General features: G+C 47.8%; 1 protein-coding gene across 2 annotated transcripts in view; it reads right to left on the bottom strand.

The window, feature by feature from the left end:
• The window catches only part of LOC123935832 (cAMP-dependent protein kinase catalytic subunit PRKX), a 79,430-nt gene that overhangs the window by 44,184 nt on the left and 21,667 nt on the right, over window positions 1-13,579 (bottom strand). For both annotated transcript variants that reach the window (XM_045996639.1, XM_045996638.1), the window contains exon 2: window positions 6,072-6,240. In XM_045996639.1, the coding sequence (XP_045852595.1) occupies window positions 6,072-6,240 (169 nt within the window). The remainder of the gene's footprint in view (window positions 1-6,071; window positions 6,241-13,579) is intronic.

A 13,579-nucleotide genomic window follows, 5' to 3' on the forward strand; every position in this document is an offset into this window, starting at 1 on the left:
CTATGTGGATGGTCAAAAATGGGAAAGGACAGAAGTCCTGGCACCTAAGGGTGGAGACCAGGGATGCTACTGAGTGTCCTACAATGCCTGGGATGCCCCACGTCACAGAGACATCCACCCCCAGATGTCAGGAGCACCCAGGATGAGAAATCTGGAAGCAACAACTTCCATTAGGTAAAGCCCGAGCGCTGGAACGCATGGTAAGAAGAGGTAAAGGTGGCCGGAGCCATGGAGGTGTGCGAATCATTCTTCCCATCCCAACGGAGATCACGCTACCACGACAAGCAGGCTTCTGGAATAGCCCTGGTAAAGCACGATCACCATCCACGACTATCATTATCTGCACCAGAAGCCTGACTGATTCCACCCCACGGCAGGCGGCACAGCACGCCCAGAGCACACCAAGAGGTCCCGTGCCAAATGTCGCTGCTCGGCGGCCAGCGATAGTGGTCCCACATCTTCGCCACTCAGAAAGAGGGGCCACCGCCACCATTCACCAAGACCCAAGGTAAAGTCACTGGGCTCTGCTTTGAAAGTCTATCACCTGGTCACACCATGGGCAGGGCGGTGGGGGACACCTTAGCAAAAGGCACAAGGCACCCGTTTCCCAAAGAGCGGTCACCACATGGGAACAGCTGGTTGCAAGCAAAGCCATCTCCATCTCCAGAGTTTACAAGCACACATGCAAACACTGAAGGGGAACAAGCTGCTGGTCAAGAAACACTATCCTACGTCCTTCAGAATGATGGGAACAACCAGTCACAAGCATCCAGGAGACACGTGGTTATTTTCTGATCTTGGAAAAACAAACGAAAACCAACCTGGCACAGTTAGGAGAAAGGAGAAATAAGAGAGGGCTGAGATGGGGGAGGGACTGGAACCAGACATGCAGCAGGACCCGGGAGGAGGTCAGACAGAGGTGTGGGGGGTTGCGAGGTAGTTCCTGGGACAGGTGAACCTGTCCTTGACCTCCTTCAGCCACTCTGAGTCAATGGGGACCAACCAACCCATGGTGCACAGGGTTCGATCAAGATTGCGGCATCAACATAGTTGACCACGAGACGTCCAAGACAAGGCAGTGACAAGAATAAGCCCTTGTCACCCAGAGGTACACGGAAAAGGGCCTGAAAGACACTGCCCAGGGAGGAAAGATGGAGGAACCGCCTTCCGGGAGGACAGAAGAGGATAAACCCCCCCAGTCCTGTGCAAGTGTAAGCAAAGGTTTGGGAATCTACACGGACTTCCATGAGAACATGGTCCCTGGAGGCCAGAGATGGGAGGAGTGTGCAACAGGGTTTCTCGCCACAGTGTTGCTCCAGATCTGGACTCTGTGGTTGTAGGTAACGTGTCCTATTTCCTTATCCAGTCTGGGTGAGCGGCGCCCGACCCGTCTGCTACAGTGGACACTTCAAATGCCCTATGAGGGAATGGCTCTGCTCTTCTGCTCAAGCTTTCTTGTTTTTGCCCTTTGTGATGGCTAGTTTAGTGGATCAATTCCAAGAGGCCCTGGTGCCCAGACATGTGATCTAACAGGAATCTTGATGTTGCTGTGTAGACATTTTTTGGTCCTGATGTGATTAACATGTACTGTCAAGTGACATGAGGAGACGTACATGACTCTCCATAATATGGGTGGGCCTCATCTAATCAGCTGACAGCTTTACGGGGAAAAAAGTGTGGGTGCCTGAGCAGCTCAGTCGCTTGAGTGTCTGCCTTTGGCTCAGGTCACGATCCCAGGATGCTAGGATCAAGCCCCACGTCAGACTCCCTGCTCAGCGGGGAGTCTGTTTCTTATCTCTCTCTTCTTCCCACACTCTCCCCTTGTGCTCTGTTGCTCCCTCTGTTAATAAATAAAATAGTTTTAAAAAGAACCAAAAAAATGTGAGGTTTCCCATGAAAGAGGGAATTTTGCCTCTGGACTGGAGGGCTATATAGAAATTGTGCCTGACTCAGGTCATGATCTCAGGGTCCTGGGATCGAGCCCCGCATGGGGCTCTCTGCTCCGCAGGGAGCCTGCTTCCCTTCCTCTCTCTCTGCCTGCCTCTCTGCCTACTTGTGATCTCTCTCTCTGTCAAATGAATAAATAAAATCTTTAAAAAAAAATAAAAAAAAAAGAAATTGTGCGTGAGTCAGCAGCTTCCCTGGTGGCTGTGCAGAGTTCAGATTTAAGACGGAAACATCGGCTCTTACCTTTGTTTCACATCACCCAGCCAATCCCATGGATTTCAGACCCGGCAGCCCCTATAATCACGGGAGTCTGCTCTGGAAACTCCATCTCTTTGTTCTCCTTGTCTGGAGCGTGGTGTGTACTCTACGCAGGGCGTTCCCTCGCCATCCCTGCACTCGGCATCCTTGAGTTGGAACACCTGCCACATGCTGACACCTTTCTGTGCAGACAGTGAGATCCGAACTCTGTGGCTTTGGGTTCTTGCAGGAGACAGGCAAGCAGGACACATGCTCACAGGAGAGACAGGAAAGGAGGGTCTGGGGATGGTTCCTCTCTACATGTCCGGTGTGCAAGACTTCCCTGGCATGCACTGGCCTGAGTTGGGGGAGTGCGGGTAGGCTATTAACTCTCCTACATTACACAGAGCAGCCCACCACAGAGAATGATCTGGTTCCCCGATGCCAATGGTGCCAAGGCAGAAAACCCTATTCTGGGGTCAAACGACTCTAGGACACCAGCAATTTCTATGCCCCCAAAGGTCAAGGTGCAGACATGGGAGGCTGGTGTTTGGGCAGACCCCAAGCCTCTGTCCCACGGAAATCTGGATTTTGCACCCCAGAAAGTAAGTTACTCATCTCTTCTAAAATTATCGCCGTGGGCTGAGCTGGCCTTTGGAACAACTTTATCCCCGAACAGAATGTGTTCTCAAATGCACATTTAATGAATCCCCTGACATCTTCTCAAAAATACGAGAGGGGCGGTTCCCATACTGAGCTTGGACAACACCACCGGCAGACTTGCCAAGTCACTCAACCCCAACTTCAAAGCCCAAATAACCAGCTTGATACTCGGAATGAACAGCATTCCACGTGGCCTCAAGAAATGCAATCAAAACCCATTCCATGTTTTCAGACAGTTTGGGAAGCAGGATGTTGGGCGAAGTGACCTCCATTCACAAGACAAACTGCGCAGCTGGGGGACTAAATACATTCTTCACTGATGGTCTCTCCCCACTAGTACGTGTCCCTCATCACGTGGTCCTGGACACTCTGTGGCTCCCATCCAGAAACGTGGATCCCATCCACAGCACGCTCTCCGTGCTATGTTCAGAGAATTTCCAGAGCCTGATTTCACTAGCTCAACTCAAACACAATGTGTAGACAGACCTGGTCACTCCAGTGAGAATGCACAGAAAAAAGCAAGCTCTAGAAGAATATCGTTAATATGGTCCACGTGCACTGAGAGGTCTACTCTTGGCAAGTCATTAAGTAGGTGTTATATTGGAATTAAATCCCCTCCCCCCAAACTGACATGTTGAAGCCCTCACCCCAGGACCTCAGAATGGGACTGTACTTGGATATGGGGTCTTTAACGAGGGGATTAAGTCAGTAGGGTACACCATGATCCCACAGGACTCTCCCTTTGCCTCTCCCTCTGCTTGTGCTGTCTCTCTCTCAAACAAATAAATAAAAGCTTAAAGAAGAAGAAGACGAAGAAGATGAAGATGAAGACAAGAAGAAGAAGATGAAGAAGACGATGAAGACAAGAAGAAGAAGAAGAAGAAGAAGAAGAAGACGAAGAAGAAGACGAAGATGAAGACAAGAATAAGAAGATGAAGACGAAGACGACGAAGATGAAGACAAGAAGAAGAAGAAGAAGAAAAAGCAGAAGAAAAGAAGGAGATGACAAAGACACGCAAAGAGGGACGACCATGTGGGGACACAGGGAGAACACAGGGTCTACACGCCCAGGAGAGAGGCGTCAGGGGGAACCAGCCTCGAACCCATCTGGATCTCTGACTCCCAGCCTCCAGGACTATGGGAAATAAACGTGTGTTGTTTAAGCCCCCAACTCCATCGTATTGAGTTATGGCAGCCCAAGTGGACAAACTCATTTTCCATCATTTTTAGGTAACGGTCACCTGGAAATGTATATCACTTCATATCACTTTAGATCTTCAAAGGATCTGTTGTTGATAATAATCTCTCCAGAATCTGAGCATTTCAGGACAGCAGACACGACAACGTGTCTCGTTTTGTGCACTATCTCAGTACTGCGGGGGCGGGGGGGGGACCAAAAACTGATCAGGATCGGTAGACAGATTTTTAAATGAGGTCCTACCACATTTTGCCAGAACCTTTGAGGATAACCCCTCTGAGAAGACTATCAGATTGTTCCTCAAATTCCATGTTGATTTAATGATGAGGAAATATCCCTCCTCCTCACCCACACCCTTCACTGAACTTGACATATAAGAAGACGACCTTTGACTGTGACCTGCACTCCAGTTTTCGAATCACAAAGCCCATCCAGAGTCCATCATGTGTCAACACATGGTCGTTGTGTCTTCTCAACCGCGAAGTGGTTGGCTTGAGACTCTCTGCCTTGGGAAGGAAGCCCGAGACATGTGACGGCAATCTGGCAATATCATAACAGAGTCCAGGTCTCCCACAGAAGATATTTATTTAAAACCCTAGCGAGCTAATGATCCTCCCTAGAACCACAACTTTAGTTCCTCCAAGAGATATAACTAGACGCTTCCTTAATTCCAGAGGAAGATCTAACGCACTCGTTTTTCTAACAGCTGTTCCACCGTGGACCGGATGGGAGAATTCACACGCGGCAAGCAAGCAACGCTGAGTCCCCGAATCACTGGCTATTTTTGTTTCCAGGACTTGAAACCCTGAGACGCACCTGACCCCTCTTTATCGGCACAAGATCACCCGCAGCTCCATAAAAGGAAAGTAAAACCAAAAAAAAAAAATTCAGCCTATTCATTTCTCCTCCTCATTAAACATGCAACAGAGTCGGGACTCTGGGCCACACGTCGCTTTGGGCTTGGAGGATGGGGGGCTGGGGCAGCTGTGCATTTACAGGCGTCCTTCCCGGAGTCTGCGTGCACGGGAGACGTTCCAGAGCCATGACTAAGGGCTGTCCCTGTGTGAGGACAGGTGTATCAGAGAAGAAAGACAGGAGTTGGTCCAGGGGGAGGGATGCTTTGTGGGGAGACACACAGAAACGAAGCATTGTAGGGGAGAGGTGGCCCGCCAGAGACAGGGAGTGTCCACCAGGATAGCACCTGCCCCCGTCTACTGCAGGTGGCTTTCCGAGATGGGACCACGGGTGGCAGGGTGGAGGGAAAGAGATAGCAAGCAGAAGGTAAATCCAGAGGTCAGTCCACGATGAGCCCTAAGTGGCTGGGGTCAGATTCTGGGGTCACTATTCCCCGTGGACCTGTAGGTACCAACGAAGGTCAACAGACAGGCATCTGGGGAGGACCACCATGGCTGGAAGATGAATAATGCCTTGGAAGGAAGGAAGAATGCTAGGGCAACACCAGGAGAGAGGTCAGTATCAAACATCAGGGCAGAGATGGGGGCCCCAGCTCAGGCAGGGGCTGCGGGGTGGGAATGAGAAGGAACAAGAAGAAGATGGCGGAAGGGAGACATGGATCCCAGTTGAAAGGCACCCACGCCGTGGATGGGGAAAGAGAGCGCTATCTGGGCCTCCCACCTCTGGCACCTGGGTGCCAAATGGTCTTATCCTGTATTAGGAAACAGTGTGGGAGGACGGGGATTTATTTGTTCAGTGCAGGGCACCCTCAACTGGACACATTTGTGGTGCGTCTAAATGGAGATATAGTTATCCTCAAGAAACCCAAGGAGTGGCCCGCATGAATGAGGCTGAGCTGATGACGGTGACCCAGAAAGGGATGAGAAGATTGGAGTGTCTGGTGGGATGACCCACACTCCTAGTGCTCACCCAGGATGGGAGCAAGGCCCAGGCAGAGGCTCTGGTCCCAGCCGGCCAAAGGGCCAGCTGTGACCTCATTCCACACACCCACCCCCGGCCCGGCATCTCAGAGAGGGTGAGGACCCAGAGAAGGCAGTGGGGAGGGACTCACAGCTTGACCAGGAAGGGGTGGCTGACTTCCTTCAGCACCGACTTCTCGTTGTGTACATGTTGCTCCTGCTTTAGGCGGATGACGTCGGGGATGCTCATGACCTTCAGAGCAAAGAAATGCTTGGCCGTCTTGTCCTTGACCAGCTGCACCCGTCCAAACGTCCCGGTGCCTGGAAGGGGAGACAGCACACCAGGCTGCATCAGGACCTTAAGAGACTCCATCAGCTTCTGCAGCTGCCAACCCTGGTATACGGCAGGTGAGAGTATTTCCAAGAAGCTCCATTCTGGAACTTTCAGATGAGGGCATGTACAACAGACACGTTGACAAAGACATGTCGAAGGCAGGTTGACAAAGACCTGCCTCTGCAATGTTCTTGCATTGGAGGGAAAGCTGGCATCCCCTCTACATACGGGCCGTTGTGGAGACTACGCACATACGCACACACTTACACAGGACAGGTGGAATGCAGCAGTATGACAAAGACGTGTTGTGGTGTTTGTCTTTGGGATTTCTAGATATAGGCAAAGGTATCAGGCATGCAATGCTCATGAAGAAGGCTCTTGAACACGTTAATTAATGCCTGCTCAAAGCGCTTGGTCTTTATTTTAGAATTTGCTAAGGACTGGAAGATGGGATGGATACCAACATGATATGGGAACGGATGGGTACTCAGGTAGCATATAAAGGGAGAAAGGGCTGAGATTGGGGTGAAATTTTAAAATACAACTATGCAAGGAAATCCAACCCTGTTTTGTACCCTGGTGGGACATTTCCAACCCAAATGCACCTTCTTTCTCTACCGGCAGGCTGTCCAGCTCCTCAGAGCCTCAGTGTGGGGCATGGTGTCCACCCCTCATACCGGTGGGCAATCACTTAATGGAAACCTGAGATCAAAGATCCAAACGAATTCTTTCTGTGACTAGAGCAAAGGTAAAGTAGAGGGGCAGAAAAATGGAAACCGGTACGTGTGAGTGTTGGGATCCCAGGTGCCCAGTGAGCTTATCCATGTCAGCTGGGTTTTCCATCACTGTGTGTCTAAGCAATGAGGCACAGGAAGGGGTCTTTCTGAGGAAGAAAGCATGGAAAACGGTGAACAGGAATGGTCTCTGGTTAGAAAAATGCCAATTAACCTCACTAAGAGGGAGAAAGGAACCAGTTAGATCTGTGGGGAAGACAAAAGGACGCTCTCCTCCCTCCCAACACAACCACACCGCGGCGGACATCCTTTCTCCTTGCACAGGGTTTGGACCTACATACGGCAACATGAGCAATAGCACAGAGTCACACTCAAGCAAAAACATTTTGTTTTAGCGTTTTCTACAAATGAGAATTGCCGGGTTGTGAAATAAATCTCCTTGCCTCCTTGGTGGCGGGGGGGCGGGGCCCACGATGAGTAACCTTGGCTTTTACACAGAGTTTCCGATCATGAATATTTTACCCTAGGAGGAGCAGAGAGGGAGTGGTGAAAACCCAGGAAAGCAAGTGTTGTGTAAGCAGCAGCAAATGATGAGGCATGTGCTCACTGGAAGGTCACTGGGAAGTGAACACGGAAATGAAACAGGGTAAGGCAGTCGCGTGGGGTGAGATGCTGTGGAATTGAGTCCCAGTTGGGAGGCGGGGTGGGGCGAGCTATGGCGGCGGAGGCTGTAATGAGGGGGAACCGGCAAAGCTTAGGGGTATTTAGGCAGACACTGAGGTTTCCGTTGGGTTAGGTGCACACAATGCGGGGAGACACCAGCACCTGCTGAAAGGTTTGCCCTTTATTTGATCTGTGAACTGGGGCAAACATAGGAATCCCTGGGCTTCTACGGTCCCTCTCTCGGACAGGACAGAGCACAGGGCAACCTGAAAGTCTGCCATGTTGTCACATTCTTGTGGTCGAAAGAAGGCCATGTGGCTTCCCCCTCCTTTCTCTCTCCGGTACCGTTCCTCCTGATCACCTTTCTCCACCACCCCCGGGGAAGGAGCCCCTTCATCACTGGGTTCCATTTACTAGATCATATTTTGCGTTTTCAGCCCTAGTGTCTGACCTGCATCTGGACGTTCCCTGTGCCTACGTGAAAGACAACACCAACTATGACTCAGATTTTTCCACGGCAACGTGGAAACAACGATGCTGTAGGCAACGTCTTTCAAGCTCTGTCTGAGCAGGGTCAGCTGAAAGCACACAGAACTCCAAACGGGTTACTAATGCACTCAGGCAGCCGGAGCCTGAGCTACCCCAGGGGATGCGGGAGTCCCTGGATGCCATAGTCAGGTGACCGGACCACACAGGCCAGGAGTCTCGTTCAAGGTGGATGAAACTAGCTCTCTACAATTTTCAGTTTGGCCAGCTTAAATGCACAGAACACAAAACAACATTAATGGTGTTGGTTGTAAGGCATGAACGTGGTGGAAAGAAAATGGGCAGAGATTTCGCCACTTGGCGTTGGGAGGCTCACCAGTATATACCCCGAGGTCTCAATAACTCCCTTCAGAAAGTAGAAAAGTCCATTTTTTTAGCTTTGTTGCAGGTAAGGATGGCCATAGATTTGCCCCTGCCCAGTAAGATACACATGGAATAGCAGTCAGCCATTAAAAGAGAAAGAGGGACACCTGGGTGGATCAGTTGGTTGGACGACTGCTTTCAGCTCAGGTCATGATCCCGGAGTCCCAGGATCGAGTCCCGCATCGGGCTCCCAGCTCCATGGGGAGTCTGCTTCTCCCTCTGACCTTCTCCTCGCTCATGCACTCTCTCACTGCCTCTCTCTCAAATAAATAAAATCTTAAAAAAAAAAGGATTTTAAAAGAAAGAAAGGAAGGAAGGAAGGTTCCTGCCATTTGCAATAACATGGATGGACCTTGAGGACGTTATGCCAAGTGAAATAAGTCAAAGGCAAAAAAGAGAATGATCTCACTTATATGTGGATTCTAAAAAGGAAAAAAAAACTCATAGATAAGAGTTCAGGGTTTTTGGAGTTTGGGGTTATTGGAGGTGGGGTATGGGAGTACAGAGATTGGATGGAGATGGTCAAAAGGTACAAATTTGTACAAAAGGTACAGATTTCCAGTTGTAAGATAACTAAGTCCCGGGACGTTACCATACAACCTGGTATATGTCAAAGCTGCTAAGAGAGTAGCCTACAAGTCCTCAAACTAGAAAAAGAATTTTTTTTAACTACATGAGGAGATGGATGTCAACTACATTGAGGTAATCATTTTAAAATAAGTATTTGTCTAGTCATTATGCTGTATACCTTATACCTTATACTCACACAATGCTGTCAATAATATCTCAATAAAACTGGAAAGAAAAAGTCTTTACACCCAACAGACTTTAATAAAATAACACATGCAGAGCCCATCACACGGCATCTCAGTCGAGGAAATAAATGAATTTTCCATCAGCGTAAAATGAAGTCAACTTTGTAAATGTCCTATGTGATGGTGGTTATGTAACTCTATGCATTTGTCAACAAGACATCAATGAAGACACTTAAAATGCATGAATGTTGTTGTGTGTATATTATATCAAGAACATTAACCATCCCCCCCACCCAAAAAATTTGGGGTGAGATAGGTTTTTTTTGTTGTTGTTGTTGTTTCATTTTGTTTTTAAGTAAGCTCCATTAAACACAACTGGCATTTGTTTCTACTCCTTATTCTTTGTGGTACTAGATGCAGATATCTATCAACCATTGACTGAATGACAGAACATACCCCATGCGGAAAGGATCCTAGACCAGACTATGGGGACTAGGGACAAATCTACTGCTACAGGGAGAACAAGAGAAGGGTTGATATTCCCACTCCCACGTTATCCTTATTCCGAAGTCTGACATGTGCAAAACCTATATCTGAAGAAGTTTCCGCAAACATGCAGCTGAAGAAATGTCATCTGAAAAGAGATGCTATGGGGTTGCCCACCTTCTGAGGCAGATTCTCTACACCATGTCTGTAATATCGGGCAATGAAAGTCCACCTGGGAAATCAAGTCACCAAAGACTACCCGTGGCACTGGGAGGACCAACCAGAACTATGAAGGACCAACAAGATCTAGAAATGCCCAGGGTGTGAGAAGCGCTCTTACTTAGAGAATCACAGGGAAAATGTTACTGTAAGTTTAGCCATGATAAAAATGCTCCAGTTAACACACCAACTTCCAAAGTACCAGAGACCGCCATTCGGGGGGGTGGGGGGGGTGCATGTTGGGATTGAACTGTAACTTGTGGCAGTAGGCTCATGTTTTCCATACCTGTGTGATTAATCCCTGAGCATATGTTAGTTGGATAAATGTGCAGATGAATGAATTCATGGATACGCCAATGGACGAATCCATTTAATGGAAGGAGCAGCAGAATATCTCTTGCCTAAACCAACAGAGGTCCTTTTGCAAATGTGGGCAAAGTCAGAGGAACCCACATAGACTGAGAAGCAGGAGAGAGGAGAAGATTTGATCCCAGAGTGGCATCTTGGTCTTATGTTCCTGTATGGCATGAACACCTTTGGCCCTAAATACCTCAGATTTCACAGAGAATGCACCACAGAGCATTTAAAGCATCTCCATACATTTGTAAAAAGAAAAAAGTACCTCCACTGTAATCCAAGTAAGGTCCAGATGGGTGTTAACAGGATCAAGAGAAGCCAGTTCCTAGTTTCATGGATGTCCTTTGATTATGGAAGACCCCAAGATCATGACCTGAGCCAAAGGCAGCGGCTTAACCCACTGAGCCACCCAGGCGCCCCATCTTGTGAGTCTTAAATTATGAACAGTCACATATTTCACTTAAACAGTTTTAGAAAAAGTCATCTCGATCATTATACCCTAGATGGGAATCCTATGCTATCATCTTCAAAAAGCCCTATTACATGGTACCAGGATGGCTCAGTCCATTAAGGACCCAATTTTTGGTTTCAACTCAAGTCTTAATCTCAGGGTGGTGAGGTCTCACATCACATCAGGCTCTGCGCTTAGCACACAGTCTGCTTAGGTTTCTCTCTCTGTCTCCCTCTGCCCTTCTCTCCACTCATGTACACTATCTAAAAAAATAAATAAATTGAATCTTTAAAAAAAGGAAAGAAAGAAATCCTATTGCCTAAGGCCACAGATGCAGGATCTGACTACAGATATTTTGCAAAAGGAATCCGTAGAGTCTCTTGCTCCAAGAACATCTGTTTCATCTGATTAGCTGGAAGTCCAGTGACTGTCAGAGGTGACTGGAGCAGGTCACCTGCCGCCTTCTCTCTTATCTGAGTGTACCTTCCTTTGCTACAATAAAAACAAAGAAACAAACAAAAAAATTAGGAGGGACAGCATCCTGAGCCAGCTGCTATGAATCTTTCCCTCTTGGATAGTTCCTTTTAGGTTACTTTATTTTTTTTTTTAACTTTTATTTTACTTTTTTTTTTTCCCCCACCACACATTTAGTCTACTGCTAAATTCAGTTCAAGGACTTCACTGTTTTTTGACAGCAGCAAAAAGAGGCATTTCCTGTAGTTTCCTATAAAAGACTCCTCGTGATGTTCTTCCTGCCGTCCCTGTAAGTTTTTAAGCAACTGCCACTAATTGATGGGTCCATCCTAGCCCGTGGCCCTGAGCCTGACTGCTGGTAACTGCGAAAATGAAGAAACGAGAATGAAATGAAATCCTGTCCCCACATGAAATGAAATCCTGTCCCCACTGACACCACACACTCCCAGAGACAGAACCGTGCCTCTTGCTGGCCTCCATTCAAGCAGAGTTTCCCCACAGATGGGTGCCCCATGAGGTCTTCCACTATAAACGTACAACTACAAACGGGACATGCTCTTAGTTCCCAAGGAGCTCATAATCAAACAGACACACAAGAACCACAACACACCACAGGTCCAAAAGAGCATTCAAACTCAGCACAGGAGTTTAAATACCTAATCCATGACCTCGCTGCTTACACGCTGTGGAAAAGAACGAGAAGAATAACGAAAAGGTAGCAATTGATCCCAACTAAGAACCCCTGTCAGCCAGCCCCAGACAGGTCAGGGTGAACCACTACCAGCTGCAATTACATAAAAGTATTCACATGTACACAAAAAATTACAAAGGCATTTCTATTTAAACAAAGACAAAGACGGAGGTGCCTGGGTGGTTCAGTCAGTTAAGTGTCTGACTCCTGATTTCAGCTCAGGTCAGGATCTCAGGGTCATGAGTTCAAGCCCTACATTGGGCTCCACGCTGGGCGTGGTGCCTGCTTAAAAAAAAAAAAAAGAAAAAAGAAAAAGTAAACACAAAGACAGACATGGATACTGGGTTTGATTTGAATGTGTCTGTATTCAGGACTCCTACCTCCTCCCCAAAGCCACACCCAAAACTAAATGTCACTTCATTTATTTATTTAATCTGGCTTTGACAATAGGGCTTTATTCTGTGCCATGGAATTAACTCTGTCTGGGTAACAGAGAAATGTGTTCCCTGATGCCAGGGCAAGAAGAGTCACAAAAGGAGTTAAAGATGGAGAGATGCAGAGTCATGTGATAGATAATGGGTAGATGGATGGATGGATGGATGATGGATGGATGGATGATGGATGGATGGATGGATGATGGATGGATGGATGGATGGATGATGGATGGATGGATGGATGATGGAGGGATGGATGGATGGATGGATGGATGATGGAGGGATGGAGGGATGGATGATGGAGGGATAGATGGATGGGTGGATGATGGATGAATGGATGGTTGGTTGGATGGATGGATGGATGGAAGGATGATAGAGGGATAGATGGATGGGTGGATGATGGATGGGTGGATGATGGATGGATGATGGATGGATGGATGGCTAGATGGATGGATGGATGGATGATGGAGGGATAGATGGATGGGTGGATGATGGATGGATGATGGATGGATGGTTGGATGGATGGATGGAAGGATGATGGAGGGATAGATGGATGGGTGGATGATGGATGGGTGGATGATGGATGGATGATGGATGGATGGATGGCTAGATGGATGGATGGATGGATGGATGATGGATGGATGGTTGGATGGATGGATGGATGATGGAGGGATAGATGGATGGGTGGATGATGGATGGTTAGATGGATGGATGGATGGATGGACAGACAGATGAATACAGGGGTGGGTGGATGGATGGACAATGACACTGACTGATGGAAAAGATAAATAAGACAGATAGTGGATGGACAGAAGCATGAAGGAGAAGATAATAGGAGCTCATAGATCAGCACAGACAGACACACAGATCATAGGCAGATAATTGACAGATGGTTGATATAAGTAAGATAGATGAGATCAATAATGGATGGATGGGGTGGATGGATGGAGAGACAGAATGATTAGACAGCTAATAGATAAACAGAGAGATAGACAAATAAACAGGTGGTTGATACATACACTGATAGATGACAGAGAACATAAATGAGATAGGTAAGAGATGGATGGATGGATGGACAGATGGACAGAAAGACACCAGCTTATAAATAGACAGACAGATACTAATTCACTTTTTAAGCATATTCCCCAAATAG

The sequence above is a fragment of the Meles meles genome, chromosome Y (assembly GCF_922984935.1).
Source record: "Meles meles chromosome Y, mMelMel3.1 paternal haplotype, whole genome shotgun sequence".
NCBI lineage: Eukaryota > Metazoa > Chordata > Mammalia > Carnivora > Mustelidae > Meles > Meles meles.